Here is a 23,540-nt window from a genome sequence, read left to right on the forward strand (position 1 = left end):
CACTTCACCTCTTCCGACCCATCACACTCATCTGTAAAATGAGGTAGGTGGATCAGGTCATCCCTAAGGCCTACAGTTCTGGGACTCTGTCTAGCCAACAGTGCAGCGTGACCAAACCCACTCTTCACAACTGGCCATCATCGTCTAGTGACAAATGCAAACAGGGAACGCAGTCAATTCCCAGCTGTCTGCGACCAACTTCTGCCTTGAAGTTCATGAAAAGGTTCCTTTCTCCTTGAATTAAAAACATAACCACATACTCCCCACACATGATAAGGGACAGATGGGTCACCAACTTTCTTGTTTTGGTAAACTTCAGAAGGCAACAATGGCCACCTGCTGAGGCCAGCTGAGGAGGGGGCGGTGGAGACCGAGGACACCTCCCCTGTACCCTAATACCAACTTGTCCCTTGATTTCCCTGGATGTCAAGAATGACTTGCAAGGGGGAATGAGTGGCATAACACACTGCATTATTAATCATGCTACAAATAGGGCGCCTGGGTGGCTCAGTTGGTTAAGCGACTGCCTTCGGCTCAGGTCATGATCCTGGAGTCCCTGGATCGAGTCCCACATCAGGCTCCCTGCTCAGGAGGGGAGTCTGCTTCTCCCTCTGACCCTCCTCCCTCTCATGCTCTCTGTCTCTCATTCTCTCTCAAATGAATAAATAAAATCTTTAAAAAAAAAAAAATCATGCTACAAATAAATGACTTTTTCTTTGGGCAGTAAAGTGTCCTGCCTACTTGGTAATTACTAATAAACTTTTTAATATATAACTAGATCCCCTGGAGATACACAGGCTTTCTTGTTTAAATTACTTTCTTAAAATCCCTTCCTTGGAGCAACTATAAAATCAATAGTCTAAAATGGAACATTATTCTTCGGTAAAGAATTAAAAAAAAAAACACCTGCTTGAAAACACAAAAGTAGCAGAGACAGGTTATCGAATATGTACATAGTTCTTTAAGTCAACAGGACTCTCTATTGTCAAGGTAACTCCAAGGTAACTCTGATCAAGTGAATCTGCAACATTTCCCTTGTACTGAACTCCCCCCCCGCTTTGTTTTTTAAAGAAAACTGCACATGTACAATATAGAACAAAGGCAGAGTCAAAGTGAAAGGAACCAAAGAACAAGTAAACCTACTTGTCTGAAGCCTCTCTGGAAAGAATTTTTAGAGTGAGAGTTTTATATAAACATGTGTAAACTTGCACTTCATCAGAAAACAGTCTGGCAAAGCAACAAGGAAAAGAAAGGTAAGAAGACAAAGCTCCTTGGCTTGGCTTGGAGGGAAATAAAATAAAAGATTCCAGGATCTACCTTGCTTGGATGCCCTCCGTCGAATCTTCATTTTGGGGAAGGAAGGCCATGAGTAGTTAAAAGGGGAGTCCGAGTCAGAATCCATCTTTTTGTTTTGCTTCAATCAACAGATTCAACATGAGAGACTCAGGAAGAACTCGGGCGTCCCCAGCCAGGAGGCAAGTCTCCCGAGTCTCCCCGGGTGATGTCAAAGGAAGGAATGGGGCTGGGTGAAAAGCTCCCGCACACGGGGAGGGAGAGGCCATAAATGTTTTGCTTCCTTCAGGCGTCCAGGCATGTAGACGGAGAAGGAGGCTGTAAATATTAAAGCCAAACTAGGGAAGTGAAAAGAGGAGAGAGAGAGAGAGAGAGAGAGGCAGCTGAGAGTTGCACTGGTAGATCACAGTCCAGTTATTCAAAAGGTCACTGAGAGCTTATGAATCATTAACTCCCCTCTTCTCGTGGCTGGAAATGGAAATGAAGAAGGAAGGTAACTGTGAACTCAAAGAGAGCTGCCTGGGGTTCAAGAAAAGCCTCCAAATGCAGGTACATATTTTGTTCTGGAACTAGAGGATCACTCTCAGAAAAGCCACCCTGCACAGTGACATCAAGGCTGAGGTTTCCAAGCGTGGATAGCCAGAAAGCTCAAGACACTGGCAAGTAAAAGCCAGCATACGCAGGGCAGGGAGTTTTCCAGAGCAATCCATTTTTATACCACTGACAGTATCGGCAGCTTTTCGGATTCTAGGGTCAAAACAGCTCTTATAATTCCTTTAACAATCTAGTCTCGCCATCCTTTTAAAGCTAAAGTAGTTGGAAGCTTTAAGTGTTAGAGATAATTGTGCTTATTAAATACATGAAAAGTCATCTACTCCTGTTCGGCACAATTGGGGCATTTTGCTTCAACTGTCACCAAGTTTGGCTTCCAATCATAAGGATTTGGGCACCCTCAGAGCTTGGCTCTAAACCTGCAGTCCCTCTCAACAGAGCTAGTGACTAAGTTACCACAAACCAAGAATCCTTACTTGGTCCCCAGTCTCCGTGAACAGCCCTCTGGTAATTAGCATTCAGTAGAAGCCCATGACCACCTCCCCCTGACCGGGGACACTATTACTTCCTTTCTCTCCACGGGCACAAAGATACACGTGCCCCATAGAAGCTCAAGCACAGCAGCCAAGATCTGGGGCAGAAGAAAGCACACCCCAAGTCTCAGAGGGGAGTCTCTTCTAAGCATTTACTTAGTACTATCGATAGCAGGAAACGGTGTGTTTTCTTTTGTGAGGTCATCGGACACCCAAATAAACGAAGACTGTGGAAACAATATGAAGGTCTATATGACTCTGCAGATCTGAAGCACAGCAATGTGTCTTAATTAACATTCCTCTTTACTCCAGGGGCGCCTGGGAGGCTCAGTCGGTTAAGCGACTGTCTTCGGCTCAGGCTGTGATCTCCGGGTCCTGGGACCTTCCGGCTCTCTGCTCAGTGGGGAGTCTGCTTCTCCCTCTCCATCTGCCCCTCCTCCCACTCTTGCTCGCTCACTCTCTCTCTCTCAAATAAATAAAATATTTTTTAAAGATTTTATTTATATATTTGACAGAGAAAGAGAGCACAAGCAGGGGGAGTGGCAGGCAGAGGGAGAAGCAGGCTCCCGCTGAGCAGAGAGCCTGACACGGGGCTCCATCCCAGGACCCTGGGATCCTGACCTGAGCCAAAGGTAGATGCTTAACTGACTGAGCCATCCAGGTGCCCCTCAAATAAATAAATCTTTAAAAAAAAAATTCATCTTTACTCCAAGTATTTCCCAAACTGTTGGCTTTATCATGCCATGCTGTGTCAGAAAAGAGATGCGTAACCTGCTCCCTAATAACTAACCCTGTCTGATTGGATGGGGAGTGGATGAGAGGTCCGATAGAACTGGAGCAAGGGGAGAAACCACTTAATTACAAATGCAAATCAAAATTAGAATTACATGAATCACTCCTATGTTTTTATATGGTTTGCTACATAAATATAACATACAAATAACAAAATGCAACTAGGAGACCATTGTAAGCACTACAACTAAGTCAAAATAAACATTAGTATATGTTCTACTTTGTGGCCTTTTATTTGAAAAATAATTACATATTTTTCTTAATTAGATGCAATTTTAAGAATAAATTATTCTCAATCCTTACATCAGGTAAGAGAGTTTAAGTGCACATGGATCTTTCATAAGAAAATAAAGTCTTGAAGATGAGTGTTTCCATTCATTATCAGTTTTACAGCTTAAGAAAGTGCCAGGGACACTGTAGGCATGTGATTAATGAATGAACGATTTACACCTACTACTCTTAACCTATGGATGGAAAAGCTTTACATGTCATCTGTAAATGTTATTTAACATCCTGATTGAAAATATGTATTTCAAAAAAATTTTTTTAACTCAAGTATAGGTGATACACAATGTTATTATATTAGGTTCGGGTGTACAGAGTGATTCAACAACTCTGCATGTTATGCTCAGTAGAGCTACCATCTGTCACCATACAATGTTATTACAGTACCACTGACTATATTCCCTATGCTACAGAAAATATGTAGCTTTGCAAGAGTTCCTGCAGCTATGTGTCAAGTGTTTAAAAATATATTTGCATTTTATTCATCACAATAGTAACTGTATTTGAAAAAATAGAAGAGGACTTGTGAGTCAACAAAGCCTACTGTCCTCCAAGGCTCCAGGAAATACTTCGGGTGTACATAGATCCATGGACCCTCGGCTGCCTCAGAGAGGTCTGTAGACTAAAGAAAGGGAACCTCCACCTGTTTAGACAGTCATCAAATTAAAATTTAAGTGTCGGATCAGGAGATAGTATTATCTTTCTCATTTTTCGTGTATGTTTAAGTTTTAGAGCCATTTAACCAGGATAAATCCCAGGTAAACAAACTACTAGAGCTATTTGTCTCCTGACCATGAGTGATACATGAGAAGTCAGGACAATCCCAAGAGAAATGTGAAAAAAATCTTTGTAAAACACATTTCTGGTAGTTGGGGTGCCAAGTAGATTCATCTTTATCTAGTTCTCCCCAAATCACAGGGCTTATTGACCAGTTATCTATCAATTGATTATTGACATGAAAATTATTCTGACAACAAAAAAGAACTACCGAAAAAATACATGTGAGAAGCTCAACAAGATTTTCTATTCTTATTTGCTTTATTTACTGACATATTTTAAAAGTGAAATGATTGCCACTGACAGCTATATAGCATTCAGTTAACACATAAAGTGAAGTAGAAAATATTGTTTGCACACCTCCATTTTTAGGACAGCTCATTTTATTGCTCACCAAAGACTTTCCCCAAATGTGGGTCATTTATCTTCCTTGTTTTCTAGAGTAATTCACTTTTTTCCCCCATTATACCAGTATGATTGCATTTAAATTAATTCAAGATGTTATTTACATCTCATTCATATTCAATGGATTAATTTCTTTGCTTTCCCTGGCTGATTCCAACTGCAGTCGGCAGAATTCAAGGACATATTCCCAAGGCCACTTTCTCATCAGGATATTCTACAACTATTGCAATGCAAGACTGTGAATGATTTCATCAGCCTTACTGTGCCTCCTTTAATTAGAGAATCCTTAGAAAATTACCTCCAGGGGCGCCTGGGTGGCTCAGTCATTAAGCGTCTGCCTTCGGCTTAGGTCATGATCCCAGGGTCCTGGGCTTGAGCTCCGCGTCAGGCTCCCTGCTCAGCAGGAAGCCTGTTTTTCCCTCTCCCACTCCCCCTGCTTGTGTTCCCTCTCTCACTGTGTCTTTCTCTGTCAAATAAATAAAATCTTTAAAAAAAAAAAAAGAAAAGAAAATTACCTCCTTAAGGCTACAATCGTCCAGGGCAGACGCTGTTGCCTTGAAGCTTCAGCTGTGGGGAAGACCCATGTGGAAGGGAAGCTGCCCTTGATTCTCCTCATGTCATGACAACACATCACCCACTTTTCAACCTTGGTGAAATTAATCTTTCTTAGAAGGGTATTTATATTTTGATTTGAATTACAGTATTTATACAGTTTTCTTATCCTCCAGTGAGACCCAAAATGCCTTGAGTGCAAGAACTGTATCATACTCATATTTTTAAGGAGCCATAAGGTAAAAAGGAAAATTGTGGGGTTTTGGAGTCATATATATCTGCGCTTGGAGAGTGGTTCTGTCACTCAATTACTTAGTGTCACTCATACTTTCTGATCCTCAGTTGTCTCATATAAATGGGGTCATAACATCCATACTACAAAGAGTTATAAGGATCAAATGAGGTCATAAAGATAAAGAACTTAATGTAAGTTTTCTTTTTTTTAATTTAATTTTATTATGTTATGTTAGTCACCATACAATACATCATTAGTTTTTTTAAGACATCATTAGTTTTTAATGTAAGTTTTCATTAAGTTTTAGCTTAACTATTAAATAAAGACAAAGTTTCCCTTTCATTGTATTCTCTTGTACATTATAGACACTGAAGTAACCCTAGCTTTACCTCAGGAGTAATGGCTTGATTTTCTGAACTGAGACATGCAAATGTGCAAAGAAGTTCCAAGACAATCATACTAAGACTGAAAGAGGAGGAGGATTTGTTTTCTCTGTTCTATTGTTTAAAAACCAGAGTCCACGGATTTTAACACTGCTAGACACCATTCTTGGAAAAAGTCACTAAAAAACACAGGCAAGAGGAGACAAGACCCCTAAACACCAGGACAAGCCTATCCTGGCTCACTTCAGCCCGCACAGTGGCAACATAATGTAGCCTTAGGTGAAACTCAGAGATGGTCAGAAACTTCCTCAAAATCCCTTAGGAGGCCCCATGTCATCTCCTGGAGTTCAATACAAGCAGTTCTTCTTTGTTGGAGAACATTGTGACTTCGGTTATGCACCAAGCGAAATGCTTGGCTCTGAGAGACCATGCTATACGGAAAATAAGGATTTTTCAAAGCATAGCTCATATCCATGTGCTAAAGATGCGCTCATTCTGAGAAGCACAGTGGGAACAGCACCTTCACATCTCCGCTGTCACACTCACTCAGAGCCATGGAGTCGTGAGTACAGTCATCCCAAGGTTTGAATGATTAATTTTCTCCCGGCTTCCCCATTCTCTTTTGGAAACAGAGCCCACGAAATTGATCTCACATAAAACAGACATAACTCGGGAACACGGGACAGCCACTGTTGTCATGCACTGGACTTTTAGGGTGCCACCATTTCCTAATGGCACCTTACTTTAAACGTAAGAATACTTTTTGTTTTTTATCTACCTTTATTACCTTGATTTATTTGAATAAAAAGCCTGTATGCACTTTCAGAGGTTTTTATATCCCCCTACTACCTTAGGGGAAAAACTGGATATAGCCTAAACGTCCATCAAGATATTACTTGTATTATGACATATCCACGTGTAGTGTAAGAAGAAAATATCCAAAACACTAAGGACAGGAAAGTAGATTTCCAAACAAAGCAACATATTCAAGAATTACATTGTCAAGGTTTCCACCAGCAGTTACAATAGCTACAAGTATCAGTTTCTATTCAGATGATACTCTTAAGAAAAAAAAATAAAAAGACTCTTCCTGGATCTCTGTTTTAAACCTTGAAATCCTTGGCATAACCTCAAAGAAAAGAAGTAGAACAAACTGGCTCGATGTTTCTGAACAATGAAGTAGGAGAAATTTTGACTCTGTCGGAGAGAGGCAGCTTTGAATACTGAATGTGAAGGGTCCTAGAAGTGGGAGAAGAAAGGAGATGAGCCAGGAAGGTGAAAAGAGCAAGGGTGGAGGGACAGTCACATGTCTTGTCATAGCCTCGGGAGAAAGAGATTCCTCTTGGCAGGAAGAGCCACGGCAATTAGGGAGAGCAACATCTACCTTTTAGGTTTTTTCTGCTAATGCTCCAATTCCCATTTTCCCAAACCTTTCCAAAAACGTCTCTTACATGCCACAAACTTATTTACAAACTTACTTTTTTTTTTAATCAATTTGAACATTCAAAGTTCAACTTACTGTTCTATGGGCTTGTATATGGTCATTCACATGCATATAAGTGAACTAGGAGATATAAAATGAGCAAAAAACTTAGTCTTAATGTAAACTCAAATCTATCAATTCCACAGTTCTGAAGCTAAATAAAGGGTGGCTGATCTTGAATATGCTACTAGAGTATTGTTACTTCTAGTCCCACTCAACAGAGTAAGGAAATATCTCCAAGTGTGCCCTGACCTATTTATATACATTTATCTATAAACATTTCTACATGCAACCATGCATATCTATGTTAACTAATCATGCATGCATACTAATGTGGCCAACTCTAATTCATCAGCACACAGATCATTCTAGCCTCCTCCCCTGGTTATCTACCAACTCCCAACCACTCCAACATAACAATAATGCCTATAATCCATTTGCTTAATTGTTCATTTCCAGCGCACTGTTACAGTGGTATAAAAACTGATAACCTGTTTCCCTGTGAGAAACAACTTTACACCTAGAGGACAGTGCTTATGTACAGTTTATTTTGCCTTTATTCTTATAGACTCTACTCATTTCCAAAGTTACTGAGGTCTGAAAACTTCTCATCTCTTACAGTAAGGAATCTCATACATTTTTAGTAGTTAAATTGTTTTGTCACATTCTGCTTCCATCAAAGGATCCTCCAACTTCATTTTTTTTATTTGCACACATTGAAGTTTACTTCTGTGCCATAAAGTTCCCTGAGTTTTGACAAATGCAGTGCCATGTATCCACCATTATAGTATCATAAAGAAAACTTTCACCCCTCTAAAAAAAAAAAAAAAAAACAGCAAAAAAATCCCACAATGAGGGGAATGTGTAGAATTGACAAGGAAGCCAACTAGAAGAATCCCCCATTGTGAAAGCTAGACCACTTCTCAACAAATAAAGCAGTACTAAATTATGATGCAGTGTCAAATACCCATGAATGCATACTGACATAAATGATTAAATAAATAGATGGGCAAGTATAAGTCTCCCATGTAGAAGAATTCCCAGTTATTTATTTGCCCACAAGGAAGTATACAGAGGACACCCCACCCCTGAAGTACGGGCTGCACATCTTTCCAAAGAGTATGCAAAGAGTAGTGAGGAAGAGTAACTTCACAGTGAAGAAACCTGACAAACCCTACTCTGCCACATAATCAAGGTCATCATTAACAGTTTTAAGTAATGTTGATAGCATATACCATTGATGTGATGAAAATGGCATTTCACCTCTGTGGTCTTCCTCCCAAAACTCATAACCTCAACATAATGACGGGAAAAACATCAGAAAAATACCTATTGAGGGACATTCTACAAAATATCTGACCAGTAGTCCTAAAACTGTCAAGATAATTAAAAACACGCAAAGTCTGAGAAATTCTCACTGCCAAGAGGAGCCTAAGGAAACATGATAACTAAATATAATATGGTATCCTGGAGAGGATCCTGGGACACAAAATGGAAATTAGATAAATCGAAGGAAATCTAAATAAAGTATGGACTTCAGTCAATAATAATGTATCAATATTGGTTAACTCATTTGAACAAATGCACCATAGTATTTGTTAATAGGGGAAGAGGGACATGTGGGAACTCTCCATAACTATCTTTATAATTTTTCTACAAATCTGAAATCTGTTCTAAAAATAAAATTTAAAAAAATTTTGAAGGATGAGGCAAAAAGTACAGAATCTATGTTCACTCGATGGATGTTTGCGGAATTCATGCTAAAAGACTGCATCACTTAATCATATATGCAGAATTCAAGTCATGCATAAAAGTACACTTTCTTTTGCCTAAAGTATTATGTGAAGTAACTGCGTAGCTCTGACAAAGCTAAGTAGACATTAAAAGATGATATGCTGAAACTAATTTTAATTTTTCATAAACAAATAGTGTCTCTTTGGAGTTAATAGGTTCCCAAGAGGCAACCACAGTGAGAGGCTCCCATGTGCACCTGAGGGTAGGTGCGTCTACCCGGTTAGATCACAGAAATCTTATTGGCAGACAAATCTCAAGAGCATGGATGAAACCCAGCTAGCTTACTCAAAGTCTTCCACTTAAGTTCTGGATAACTTCAACTTTACTCTGTGATTTTTTTGTTATTTTAATTATTATAAAGAACCACATTTACTACTAGATCTCCTGTTCAATTTGCAATGGTACCACTTCTCTATACTTTAGCTCATACACATCCTTCTACAGAATCTCACACTATGAAGAATAAATTCTATTGGCTTTCTTGCTCATGCCTGAAGTAAGGGGCCATATTTCATAACAATGTCTTCTCAATTAGCCACTCTAAAAGTTAAACCAACTTGTCCAAATAAATTGTAAGCTTTCATGCCAGGGAATACAAGCGTTAACCGCCCTGAAGTCCCTTCCAAGGGATTAACCACTGGTACTCAAAAAAGAACAAGCCTAAACTCACATAAGCGCACTATACACTGCAATGAAGCCCAGAGCCAAGGGATTCCTCTGTGAGAGCAATTCCTTTATTAAATTTCTGGACACACTGGTATACTCAAGGATTTCAGCACAAGAAAAGGGGAAGAAATCTGTGGCTTGAATTTTAACTTTCCATGTAAAAATTTTAAATATTATTTCCAGAACATATTTCCTATTTTTCATTTGTTTCATGTTTTATAAATTAGTAGTTTCCTTAATATTTTATTTTTGTTTGAATTTTATAATCTAATCATTTGACTTAAACATCAAAATAGAATCTTTAGGGATGGAGCCTGTGTGATTTACTCATTCGCTAAGCTATGTTTATTTGGAGTTGAGGATCTTATTTTGGAGAATGAAAATTTAGAATTCATATGTAATGAGGAAATGATGGTCTCTTTAAAAAACAGTGTTGGGAAAACTGGACAGCCACATGCAAAGAATGAAACTGGACCACTTTCTTTAACCATACACAAAAATAAACTCAAAGTGGGTTAAAGACCTAACTATGAGACCTGAAGCCACAAAAATCCTGAAAAGAGCACAGGCAGTAATCTCTCTGACATCAGCCAGGCAATATTTTTCTAGATACGTCTCCTGAGGCAAGGGAAATAAAAGCAAACTACTGGGACTACATCAAAACAAAAAATTTCTGCACAGTGAAGGAAACCTCAACAAAACTAAAAGGCAACTTATGGAATTAGAGAAGATATTTGCAAATGACATATCCAATAGTTAGTTAACCTAAAAAATATAAAGAATGGATACAACTCAATACCCAAAAAACAAATAACCCAATTAAAAAATGAGCACAAGACATGAACAGACATTTCTCCAAAGAAGACATATGACCAACAGACACATGAAAAGATGGTCAATATCACTCATCATCAGGAAAATGCAAATCAAAACCACAGTGAGTTATGACCTCACACCCGTCAGAATGGCTAAAATCAAAAACACAAGAAACAACAAATGTTTGCAAGGTTGTGGAGAAAAAGGAACCCTTGTTCACTGCTGGTGGAAATGCAACCTGGTGCAGCTGCTCTGGAAAAGTATGCCTGTTCCTCAAAAAATTAAAAATCAAACTACACTACAACTGAGCAATCACACTGGTATTTAACCCCAAAATACAAAAACCCTAATTCAAAGGGATACACGCACCCTGATGTTTATAGTAGCATTATCTACACAGCCAAAGTATGGAAGCAGCCCAAATGTCTATCGATTGATGAACGGATCAAGAAGATGTGGTATGTATATACAATGGAATATTATCCAGCCATAAAAAAGAATGAAATTTTGCCATTTGCAACAACAAGGATGGAGCTAGAGTATAATGCTAAACAAAATAAGTCAGAGAAAGACAAATACCATATAATTTCACTCATATGTGGAATCTAAGGAACAAAACAAACAAGCAAAAAACAAAACAAACAACCGAAGGAAAAAAGAGAAAGAGAGAAACCAAGAAACAGACTCTTAACTATAGAGAACTGTTGGTTACCAGAGGGGAGGTTGGTGGAGGAATGGGTGAAATAGGGGATGGGGATTAAAGAGTACACTTATCATGATGAAAAAATAAAATGAAAAAAAAAAAAAAAGAAAATTTAAAATTCAGAGAAAAAACTGCCCTTTTTCCCCTCCCTCAGTTACCATTTCAGAAATTAAGTTGGTTTGTTGAATGAAAGCAAAAGGCAGTTTGGCTTGTACCATGGATACAAATATCAGGCCTCCTTGTAAAGCCCTTATGATATTAGTGTAAACCCAATTCGCTTCCTCTCCATCTGTGTACCTGGAAATGTACAGGTACATTTATGTCATTAAATGACTCTGAAAGCAAGTGACAGGGGCGCCTGGGTGGCTCAGTCGTTAAGCGTCTGCCTTCGGCTCAGGTCATGATCCCAGGGTCCTGGGATCGAGCCCCGCATCGGGCTCCCTGCTCGGCAGGAAGCCTGCTTCTCCCTCTCCCACTCCCCCTGCTTGTGTTCCCTCTCTCGCTGTCTCTGTCTCTGTCAAATAAATAAATAAAATCTTAAAAAAAAAAAAAAAGCAAGTGACAATCACTGGATTTTCTCTCAGTAGTTTTTTTCCGAAGTTTTTACATTTCCCACTATCTATGAGGATATTGATAATGATACTCATTCAAAGTCTGCAAACCCAATACAAATTGGCTTCCATTCCATTGCTTTTGCCATCTATTGCAATACAAGTAGAACCACATTTCCACAACTCTAAAAAGATGGAAACCCCAGGAAGGGGTGATTTCAGCAAGGCAGAGCTCCCTCAAGGAAGTACGTCATGGTTCTCAACCTTGGGCCACACTGAGAATCACCTGGGGAACTTTAAGAACTCTAAGTGTGGGCTTCACTCCAGACCAGTTAAATCAGATTTCTCTGGGAATGGACACAGGTTTCAGTATTGTTAAAGCTCCAAGGGTAATCCCAATGTGCAGGCTGAGTTTAGAACCACAGACTGAGTGCCTATGCAATTCTTAACCTTAACTCACTTTTATTTTGCATTTTTTACATTTGTGAGCTAATAATAGGCAAAGCATAAGACTCATGGTTTCATCAGACAGTAGATTTGGGAATTCCAGTTTAACACAGTGTTTGTATGTGTGTTTTTTCATCAGAAGAAAAGCAATATGATACTACACACCTCCAGTAAGGCTTTAGTTTCTTCATGTGCTCTAGTTTATAGTATATATTAACCTAAAAGTCCCACAATTCTTTAATTCATGGGATAGAATTCTGCCAATATATATTCTAATTGTCTAATTTAAAGAAAAATGCTTTATTCACATTCCACAAGGAAAATATGCCCAAACAATGAAGCCACAAATAGAACAGGCAGAACACTTATAGTAAAGGACCCAAACAGAGCTTGTAATATTCAGCAGAATTCCAGTAAGTCAGTAATTTCTTCTACCAAAAACAACGTTTAAAACCTCAACAAGTGTAGTAAGAAAATTTCATTGAACACAACAGAAGGAATACGAGTCCATTTTTACAAATAACTTTGCATTCCCAGTGGTCTTAGGTTATTTCTCCATTCCTAGCCCCAGCTCCTTTATTTCAAAATCCAATCACTGATAAGCTTTGGCTTGTGGTAAAAATAAAAACTGGCCCCCCCCCAACACAAAGGAATCCACAGAAGATTCTGTAGCCTGGGGCATAGAGAAAGATCTGCCAAAAATCAGACTTCAAAACTTCTTTTTCAGAAGGTTGAGAGCTCTGCTAAGTTTCCTTCTCCCTGACACTTTTTAAATATTCCTTCATGTTTAACATTCTTGAGATCTCAACATAGATACACATATGTTATCAAATAACAGCCAACAGAGGGCCCACTTCTACAGACATGGGTCCCAGATTTTTTTTTTTTTAATTTTTATTTATTTATTTGTCAGAGAGAGAGAGAGAGCACAAGCAGGGGGAGAGGCAGGCAGAGGGAGAAGCAGGCTCCTTGCTCAGGAAGGAGCCTGATGCAGGAATCGACCCAGGACCCCAGGACCATGACCTGAGCTGAAGGCAGATGCTTAACTGACTGAGCCACCCAGGCATCCCATGGGTCCTAGATCTTAATTAAGATTCCCTGCTGTTTGGAATCATCTCAAAACTGTTCCCACAAACAACTTAAAAGTGCTGTTTTATATGGTTGTATAACTTAGCGGCATTAATTTATTTCTAAACTTTTAGTTAATATAAGAGAACAAAGACTAGGGCGCCTGGGTGGCTCAGTTGGTTAAGCGACTGCCTTCGGCTCAGGTCATGATCCTGGAGACCCGGGATCGAGTCCCGCATCGGGCTCCCTGCTCAGCGGGGAGTCTGCTTCTCCCTCTGATCCTCCCCCTCTCATGCTGTCTCCCATTCTCTCTCTCAGATAAATAAATAAAATCTTTAAAAAAAAAAAAAAAAAGAGAACAAAGACTAACCCGGTTAGCCCTACTTATTTGGTGCTTTATGCCAAACCAGCAGGATTCACTACACAGTCTCCACGCACCTTACCACTGAAATCCATGGGCTTGGACCTCTCCCAGATAGACCCACAAATGGGGATCCCAAAAAACAAGTTTGTACTACACCTAACATTCTGCTCTAGAGGGGCTGATCCTCTGGATCTTCCAATGATTTCCTTCCAGCTTCCATTTACTGAAAATATTTTTTCCTAAGCTTCCTATGTAGCACCTTTGTTTCTCCTTCTGGGTCTTTTCTGTAGTCCTGAAAGTCTGTGCTGTCTAGGTTAAGCAATCTGAAACACTCTGCTTCCTACTGAACATTTCTGTCTATTTCTGCTTCCTTCTCCTCATGACTGGTCTGGATCAATTTTTTTGGGTATCAGGTCAGGTTTCTTTCCACACCAGCTTTGGTTTATCTCTCAGAGCCTTGGTACCCACACCTCCCAGGCCCCAATTGGTTGACATCATGGTTCTGTGCTTGAGAAGTCCCAGTACCTTGAAGCTCTGGGCAGGAAGCTTCTAACCTACTAACTAAAAGATTAAAAGGTTTTCTTTTTCTCATGTTACATATAGGCAACCAACAGTAATAGCAATGAAGTGACCCAAAGTACTAAAGAATAATTGGGATTCGAACCTCAGCATATACTGAAAATCAGGTCCCTCTATAAAATCAAACAATACATATTATAAAAAGAAGAACTTTTCCTCTCACTGATAAATACTGACTGGCAAAATCTAGACATTTTCCCCTTCTTCTTAGAAAAGTAACCCCTATTTTTTGTAGAAAAATGTACAGAATCATTTTAAACTACCTACTAACACAGAACTTACTTATGGCATATAATGTTAAATGAATAAAACAGGGCACAAAATTCTATTGTTTACATGATCACAACTATGTTAAAAATAGATGCACGTAAAAATACTGGTAGGAATACAGCTAAGTTTAATAGCAGCTGCTTTGGGTGGGCAAAATATAGGGTTGTTTCTCTCTTTTCCAACAGGTTCTAAAATTCCCAATTTTTCTGCTGTGAGCATTTATTGCTTCCACAATTTAAAAATATTATTTTTGGGGGGCGGCTGGGTGGCTCAGTCGTTAAGCGTCTGCCTTCGGCTCAGGTCATGATCCCAGGGTCCTGGGATCGAGCCCCGCATCGGGCTCCCTGCTCGGCGGGGAGCCTGCTTCCCCCACTTCCACTCCCCCTGCTTGTGTTCCCTCTCTCGCTGTCTCTCTCTCTGTCAAATAAATAAATAAAATCTTTAAAAAATATATATTATTTTTGGGGCACCTGGGTGGCTCAGGTATTGAGCGTCTGCCTTTGGCTTAGGTCATGGTCCCAGGGTCCTGGGATCGAGCCCCTTGTTGGACTCCCTGCTCAGCAGGCAGCCTGCTTCTCCCTCTCCCACTCCCCCTGCTTGTGTTCCCTCTCTTGCTGTGTCTCTCTCTGTCAAATAAATAAAATCTTTAAAAAAAGTTAAAATTAAAAAATTTTAAAAATAAAAATATTATTTTTCCCAAAAGTCTTATTTTGACATGATATTCTATATGAAATCTTCTCTGGCCCACTCTCTGCCAGCCAGACCTGGAGTAGTAAATGCAGCCTTCCTTCCTGCCCAGAGCTTCAAGGTACTGTGACTTCTCAAGCACAGAACCATGATGTCAACCAATTCCATCACCACATCCCCTAATGTCTCTACCTCCCTCCTATCTTGTCCCTTGAGGAAAGTTAAAACATGCTCACATGGTTCTTGTTTTAACCACTCTATCTCACCAATCCTTCATTTTTTCTATCCAAATAGTCCTACAATGTACAGCTGTAGGTAGGTAACTCTCAAGCCATCTTTAGTCCAATGCAGGACATGGCTGATAAATTACTGCAGGAAAATCAACATCAGTCTGAATGTCACTAAATCTGGTCTGACATACACAACTTCACTCACACTCTGGAGTATCACTTGCTAAGAGAGCAGGAGTGTCACCTTCCAGGAGCTTCTGCAATTCACCTGCCACATTGGCACTCTTGATTCGCAGTCCTCAAGGACAAACTTAACTTTTAACTGCAAATCTTCATTTCTAATGAGGCACAGTTCTATTTTTTTCAAATTCAACCCTTTAAAAGTAGAGTTCACAAGACAGCAACGTATCAAGCCATTCGTAATTTGGCTAGTGCAATGATGGTTTATGCATCTTCATTTGCAGGTGGGATTCCAAGAAGGCAGCTGAAGCTCACCATCCCTCGAAATTCTCACAGCTGTCCCCTTGCTCGTGCTTGATGTTCACTTCCCTTCTCCTTGGCACAGCATTTGCTGGGGCCCACTATTGAGCTTCTATTTCTTAATCCTATTGAGTCCTGCAGACTTGAGCCAGACAGACTCTTTCTGCCTTCTTAATTTCTCTACTGACCCATCTCATCTATGTTCTCTACATTCATTTCCTCTGAATGCTCTGCCCTCTCTCACCATTCTACATGCCTACAATGTAAAGGAAACACACGCTGAGAAGTTCCGGTCTGCACTCTGATAGCACCAGTATGGGATCCCAGCCCTTCAGCTGACATTCTCCCCTTGGAGGCTCTTATAGCATCCACAGAGAACAGAGCCATCACTCCTGAACATCCCCTTACTACTCGCTGAGGTGGTTCAGAGGCCCCGGCTTGGATGAGCTTACCAGCTATTACCCACCCAAGACATCATCCCTGCAATCAACAGTCCTTGGCAGTGTATGAACCAATGGCCAGTAGGATTCTTGATGCTCTGATGGTCAACGATACAGAGGGACCTTCCGGAGCAATAAAAACTAAAGTTGTAAGTTAATTCCTCAGCCACACAGTCATACATCACACACACAACAGACCTCTGTGGCTACTATTCATGGTGAACAGTACAGCTCTAAAACATGCCCATCGTCACAGCACGTTCTACTGTAACAGCACTGATGTAGTTTACGAGAGCATGCTAAACTAACATCATACCATTCTGAATAATACAAGTCAGCCAAGAAATAAACCTCGATCCCGCATTTATCAGTATGTCCTTGGAGACTGAGCAGAATGTAAGCACATATAAAATAACACAACAGTTTGGAAGTGGCCTTGTGGAAAAGCGGTTTCAATTTCCAGACTCCAGCTTATCATCCAACTATTGCTCACTGCTTCCTGTCCCCTTCTGTCCCAGAAGGTTCTTTTAAAATCTACTACCATTTTCTTTGCATAGAGTCAGGTAAGTTTTTTCAATCCTAAAAGTTTAAATGAAGAAAAAAGCCAATGTTAGCACAAGGAACAATCATTTGTGGCCCTTTTCATAACTCACTGGGGATTAAAGTCATACGAGTTTGTCTCAAATCATTTATTACGATCCTCCTCAGACACAATGATGTTACTGACAAAACACACCGATTAGATCAGGCTACTATATTCTCCTTACCACGGGGCTTCTTACCCAGCAAATGTACCGGTTTGAGAATGGAGTTTTTAAAAGTGAAAATTAAAATCATCCTATGTAATACTTGTAACAGCCGACATTCCCCGTGCCCCCCACCCCCCCCAGCAATTTGTCTTGGTAAACATTCTTCAAAGCTAACATTCCTGGAAGCATGATGTAATTTGTAGATGAGACATCCTGTATGCTCGAGCAGCAGCTATGCTCCTGGATTTAATGGCCTCCAAGAGTCATTTAAACTGAGCTGTTTGCTTCCATTTCCCCTTCCTCTTCCCCTCTTCTGGAAGTACATCATTACCCTTACCTTATATAGCAGAAATATTCAAGGTGTGCGAATTGCTTGGCAGAGTCTAAGTTTCTGTTCCAGTTTCAGTGGTAGTACCTCGTCCGAAGAGATTGGGCAGACACCACTGGCTTGGAGCCAGGCTACGGGCAGCACAGCCAACGGCCGCTGACGGTCGTGCTTGCTCCTCACCTTGCTTTATTCTTCATGACTCGCCCCCCACCGCTGTCACTGTCCTGCCCGTGCCTGCCAAATGTGCCAACAACACTCCACCGGCCTCCAGCAAGACCCCTGTGCCGCGAAGCTCCAGGCCTGGCCCCCCTCACTACTAAACTCACCCTGGGCATCATCTCGGTCTTCCCCCCTTTCACATCAGCCTGAGCACTCCTCTACCACCGCTAATACCACGCCCCTCCCGGCAACACCTAGCACCTAGCTCTGCGCCGGGGCTTTCCACTCAGCCCCAGAGGTCTGCACAGACCGCCCAGGGGCCACAGGAGACATCAGCTGATGGCCCAGGTTATGTATGTCCTCCAGCCTCCAACAGCTTCCTCAGGCTCAAACTCAAAGGGGAACTCTAGGGTCCAGATTAGCCCTCAAGAACCAGCAAGTGGCCAGGGAGACCTGGGGACATGCCCTAGGAAGATGTGAACTAGAATCTGTAGGCAGATGAGCATGTCCAGTCCCGGGGAAAAACTACCTTCACTGTGCCATGGGATGTCCTGGTGCCCAGACAACGTCTGGTCCTTCCGCAGGCTCGTCGGCTCAGCTCCAAGGGCCCCGCAACTGGGCATCAAAATGGGACGGTGGTAAGCCTGGGGTTCCAGGGCCAGGCAGAATGGAGTTAGGAGTCTCAGTCCCACCACAGGCTGTCTGCCAGGGGCCTCAGTCACTTCACCTGAAACCGAAGCTGGTGCCTACCTCAGAGAAGTTACGAGGTAACTAACACAGGACCAGTCCCAAGCCAGAGTCCGGCTCAGAGCTCAACTGCTCAGGCAAAGCCTTCATTGCTTTGTCTTGGTGTGTTTTTCAAAGGATTATAAGTGGAGCCTCAACCCCTGAACTCAAAGTATTGTAACTGCTGCGGCAACAAAAACGTATCTGCATCGGTTTCGAAAACTAGACAAAGCTCCCAGGAAGGAAGGTTTTATTTTAAAATTTATTTTCTTCTGGTCCTCTCTATACCCAGGACTGGCATACTCTTAGGAGTACAGGGGAAAGCGCTATTTTGGAACATACCCGAATCTAGACTGTCCCGGTCTTCGTGGTCATTCGGTTGAACCACCAGGTTTTCCACACACTGGAAAAGATAAGGTCAGGCAGGGTTTTGACAAAAATTACTCATGTGCCCCAATTCTGTTGATTTTTATCAACTCAGAAAAAACCACCTCAGAAACTATCAGTGAAGACATGTTACATGTCTCGCCGCACATCAACAAAACTAGTCTTGTACTTACTTAGTGTTATTCAGGAGCTACAGAAAGGGAAGGACCCGCCCCACGCAGAAGCCCTCCCTAGGTCCTTTCTTCCCAGGATGTCTCCCGAGCGTACTCTTGCAGTCACATTGCTGGCAAACATTTGTAGCTACCCATCTTTAAGGAAAAACTTGGTTTTGGAAAATGTATATAATCGTCTTGAATATACAACTGCAACCCAGAAAGACAGCCAGCTTTGGTCATGAAGAGTAGAGACTGAAAATGCAATAAAGCCAACTGAATTTCAAGTTATTCTGAATGTGACATGGGGTACACATGGAGGTTTGTTTTTGTTTTTTTGGGGGGGGGATAAATTTGTTATTACCACTAGATCTTCACTTCTACTTCAGCTCTGGGGAAAAGTGCAAAAAAGAAAGAGGGGCAAAGAATCATTACCTTTACATCCTCCTTTTCAGGTGACGATCTGCTGGTCACCAAATTCTTAATCTCTGCAAAAGGAATGATCCTCATCAGGATCTGCTGATAGGAGCTTTCATTAAAAAAAAAAAAAAGAAAGGGAAGGGAAGGGAAGGGAAGGGAGGAAGGAAGGAAGGAAGGAAGAAAGAAAGCAAGCAAGCAAGCAAGCAAGCAAGCAAGCCCAAAAAGCAGGCAACAAATATAAATGAATTGCCCCAGGAGCTGTCTGTGTGGAGCTAGCCTAGATTAGGCTTCTTAAAAATCAACTGTCCACAGAGTATGTGATGGTCCAACTGCCACACTCTGGTAATATTTGTGTGGACCAAGAAGTAAACAAGCCCAGGACCTCTTGCAGGAAATCCTGAGGAAAAAAAAAACCATCATTAAATCAACAAATGCCCCTGATTCAGAAGGCAGGCTGCTCACAGAACGAAGGCTCTTCAAAATAGCCGAGATTCTAAGGACATGACTAGTACCTACCTAAGGATATCCCACATGTCTAGTTCCTTAAATACCACAGATTTCATGTTTCAAAAGCGCGTAATTCATTCCAGATGAGGTTCTGCCTTTCCTTGGGCATCCTTGAAAGTCCGTAACACCAGCACAACCCTTGGGCTCCCACCACAGATGGTGCCAGGCTGAGCATGGACAGGCCCCAGGCACGCCAGGTACCCTTTTTCTGAATAAACCTTTCCTGGAAATATTAGTGGTCAGGATGTTCTAAGTTAAACATTTAAGGGGTATTTTCCTCTGGGTCTTGACTGGTTCTCTTCCCACTCAGTTGCCCGTAAACAAGAGCCACTATTGTTAATATATAACCACCAAAAGCAGACTTGGGCCTGGGGAAAATAAGCGCTGGACACTCCTAGCAAGGGCAGGTAGTTAAGAAACTTTAGCAACAATGTTAGGAATATACACTATTGTGGGCCCAAGGCCTCCTCTGGACTCCCTCAGCTGCCCTGCCTGATGCCGATTCTGGGGAAACCCCACTAGTTTACCTAGACAGTCCCCGCTCCACTTTGCCAGCCCATTAACTGAAGTCACCGGAGGCTTCACACCTCCAGGTGGATTTATTCAAGCTCCTCTTATTGCCAGGCACGGAAGCTAGGAGGTTCATTCATGTTCTGGCTTAGAAAAAGTATAAGGTACTTTCCTGACAAATCAGAGTAAGGCAAGGATAGAGCAGAGAAGTCAACTTCCTCACTGTCCTGATGGGCTTTTTAAAATATGCGTAATAGAAACTTTGCATTTACTAACAATTAATGAGATATTTATACTCCACAGTAGTTTAGTCTCTTGAATCCATAATCCTTCTTAGCCCCATAGTTTAAAATGAAACGATAATACCTTCAGTTTTACGTGGTCATGTCAACTGACATCAACAGGGATCAAGGACACGCGGACACCGAGCCTGGGCGGCTTTTGCTCTCTGGCACCCCCCAACCTACCTTTAAATGCACACCCCACACAGGGCCTCCAGGTGGCAGCACAGTAACGTCTGCACAACAACACGGTCGGCCCTAGGAATGCCAAGGTGAACCGGCTTCGCCCTTCAAAAGCTGGCTGCTCAAGTGCCCAAATTCAAAACCCTAACATAAAGCTTTCTGCCCCAGTGCACAGATGCAGAAAGTGATGGGAAGCACCTATAGAAAATACGATGGATTTTGTTTTGAAACACACAAGCCCAGACTCTAAAAGTTGGCTAGGTGGGGGAAAGAGCACCATTTGCTGAAGAAAGGGAGGGTAACGAGAACCCAAGTTTCAATAGACACGTCTGCCTAGATATCAAGAGAGTCGCACACGTTTTTATTTTGTTATTATAAAATATTCCTTTAAAACTGTTTCAGACCGTATGCTCTTGAATTTAGGATTCTGCATTTCTAAAGAATTATGTACCTAGGGTGGTTGATGAAAAGGAATAGCACGCATTTTGTTCAAGATCGTACTAATGCAGAAGGCCACAGCATCTGAGAAAACCCAGCTTGCAGTAACAGAAGCTGGGTCATCATGGTAAGTGTGTTCAGATTCCAGCTTCCTGCTACTCTCAAAATTTTACTGTTTGCACACTGTCAGCCTACAGTTTTCCTTATTATCTACTGCATTTTTCTTTTGTTTCGGGTATAATCTAATTAATGCCACTACCACAAACTTTATTAAAAGAGACAAGTGTTGGGCGCCTGGGTGGCTCAGTTGGTTAAGCGACTGCCTTCGGCTCAGGTCATGATCCTGGAGTCCTGGGATCGAGTCCCACATCGGGCTCCCTGCTCAGCGGGGAGTCTGCTTCTCCCTCTGACCCTCCCCCCTCTCATGCTCTCTCTATCTCATTCTCTCTCACAAATAAATAAATAAAATTTAAAAAAAAAAAAAAGAGACAAGTGTTTATAAAATTTGTACTTCATCAGTTTAAAAATAGCTTCCAAAGTTATAAAATCTTTATGGAAACATTATTAAAAATATTTGTGACAGTGTATAGATTCAGAATAATAACGTTATCTTTAATTAATCTGGGACAATACACAGCTACATCCTAGAGCTTTTAAAGAATTTGGCACTCATTCGACCGGAGTTTAATCACATTGCTCCAGGAGAGTTTCTGCTAAATGACTAGGATCCTTTTACACTCACTCCACTGTAACACCAATGGCAGAGTGCGATCAAACCACACACTGCCATGGCAACCTGCAGCAGATAATGATATCAGTAACTTTTAAAGGCCTATTAATCTTGCCTGCACGGCCCACGCAGAAGGATTATCCCCTCTAAATCCGATTTACCAAACTTAATAAACATGTTCTCTTATTGCCAAACTATAATGGAACAATAAATAATCTCTAATATTCATGTTCACCAGCGACACCGTACCAGCAAACAGGGTTTTCAAACAACAGGGTTAGGCAGCTCTAAGATGATTACCAGTGTTTTGTTAAGAAACAAATTAGCCTAATAGATCTCAACTCTGTGTTAAGTCTTATTGCCCCCTTTTGAAAAATGGGACCACAGAGGCTGCACTTAGGCAAAGCAAAAGCTTACACTGAAAGTACAGGACGATCAGTATTCTCCTTTAACTACCCTTTGCTGTGTCATCTGACTCCTCCCAGGAAGGAGGCAAAAAAAAAAAAAAAAAAAATCATGATCAGAGCCAGCCAGACAACTACTGCTGCTTCATTCTTGGTTCAGGTTCAACTGTCCACAATCAAGTTCACAACTGGGTTAGATTGGCAGGGCATCATCACAAGTACAACTGAAAAACGAGGGTCATGCTCTCAGCTCACGCTGCCTCCCCCACAAAGGCCCAAAGTAGAGTGGTGCAGAGTCTTTGAATGGATCCTTTTCTCTCAACAGACTGAGTTCTGGGAAGGCTGGGTCCAAATTGATTTTGGCCCAACCCTTGAATCCCCAGTGCCAAGCGAGTGCCTGTCCTATTAAAGGCACTGAATAAATGCTTCTCTCCTCCACCTCAATCTGGTGGCCCAAAATAGCTGACGAGATGTACTGGATCATTAGGCAAGCTCTAGGTCAGGACAGGGAAGGGAAAGTTGTTCACTTTTTTGAAATACTAATTGAAACACTTTGAATACCAGCACTGTTTATCATAACTTCTGAACTGCCAGATTGAGCAGACAGATGAATGCTTTTCCCTTTGCTTCCTCCCACCCCTCTAGCTAAGCCCCAAAACCACCCTTTTCTTTCCAGTTTATGCACTGGTGTTTCCCTTCTAACAACTTTGCTTCAATTTATCACTTCAGTGTTTTATCCTAGTGTGTATGTCCAATTCACAAATCCCAGAGAACTAAAATGGCAGAGGGAACAAATTTGAGAAATTCTCCTACTCTTAACTCACAGACTATCTTAATACTGTGCCCTTTTGTTTCAGTATCTCAATTACTCCATTTTTTCCTAAAAGTGGGGATACTAGTAAAAACTACCTTTTGGACTTCCCAGTATAAATATGGATTGGGAGAAAGGATAAGGCAATTATCTATAAAAATATGAGCATAAGCCCCATTAGTCTGTGAGCCCCAACAGTCCATTCAAGTGAACAAGCATTGTTGAGCCACAGGATCAGCCAGGGAGAGGACATCAAGGTGAAAGAAGAAATTCCTACCCTAAAGCAGCTCCAAATGTATTTACAATATAATTTTCAGATTTGCACTCTACATCCTTTCAAAAAGATTTTGACATCTGTTTTTACATACTT

At 41.3% G+C, this 23,540-nt stretch overlaps 1 protein-coding gene across 10 annotated transcripts in view; it reads right to left on the reverse strand.

The window, feature by feature from the left end:
• ARHGEF28 (Rho guanine nucleotide exchange factor 28) overlaps nt 1-23,540 on the reverse strand; it is a 235,204-nt gene that overhangs the window by 116,691 nt on the left and 94,973 nt on the right. For 7 of the 10 annotated variants that reach the window (XM_081826744.1, XM_081826748.1, XM_081826750.1 and 4 more), the window contains exons 7-8: nt 19,322-19,374; nt 18,690-18,750 (exon numbers count right to left, since the gene is read on the reverse strand). The exons of 1 other annotated variant lie outside the window; for it this stretch is intronic. In XM_081826744.1, coding sequence (XP_081682870.1) covers nt 18,690-18,750; nt 19,322-19,374 — 114 coding nt within the window. Of the gene's footprint in view, nt 1-1,317; nt 1,783-18,150; nt 18,503-18,689; nt 18,751-19,321; nt 19,375-23,540 lie in introns of those variants that run through there. 2 more of the 10 variants (XM_081826751.1, XM_006736831.3) reach the window with 2 other exon arrangements.

This window comes from Leptonychotes weddellii, chromosome 7 (genome assembly GCF_054177405.1).
Source record: "Leptonychotes weddellii isolate Sample4059 chromosome 7, ASM5417740v2, whole genome shotgun sequence".
Taxonomy (NCBI): domain Eukaryota; kingdom Metazoa; phylum Chordata; class Mammalia; order Carnivora; family Phocidae; genus Leptonychotes; species Leptonychotes weddellii.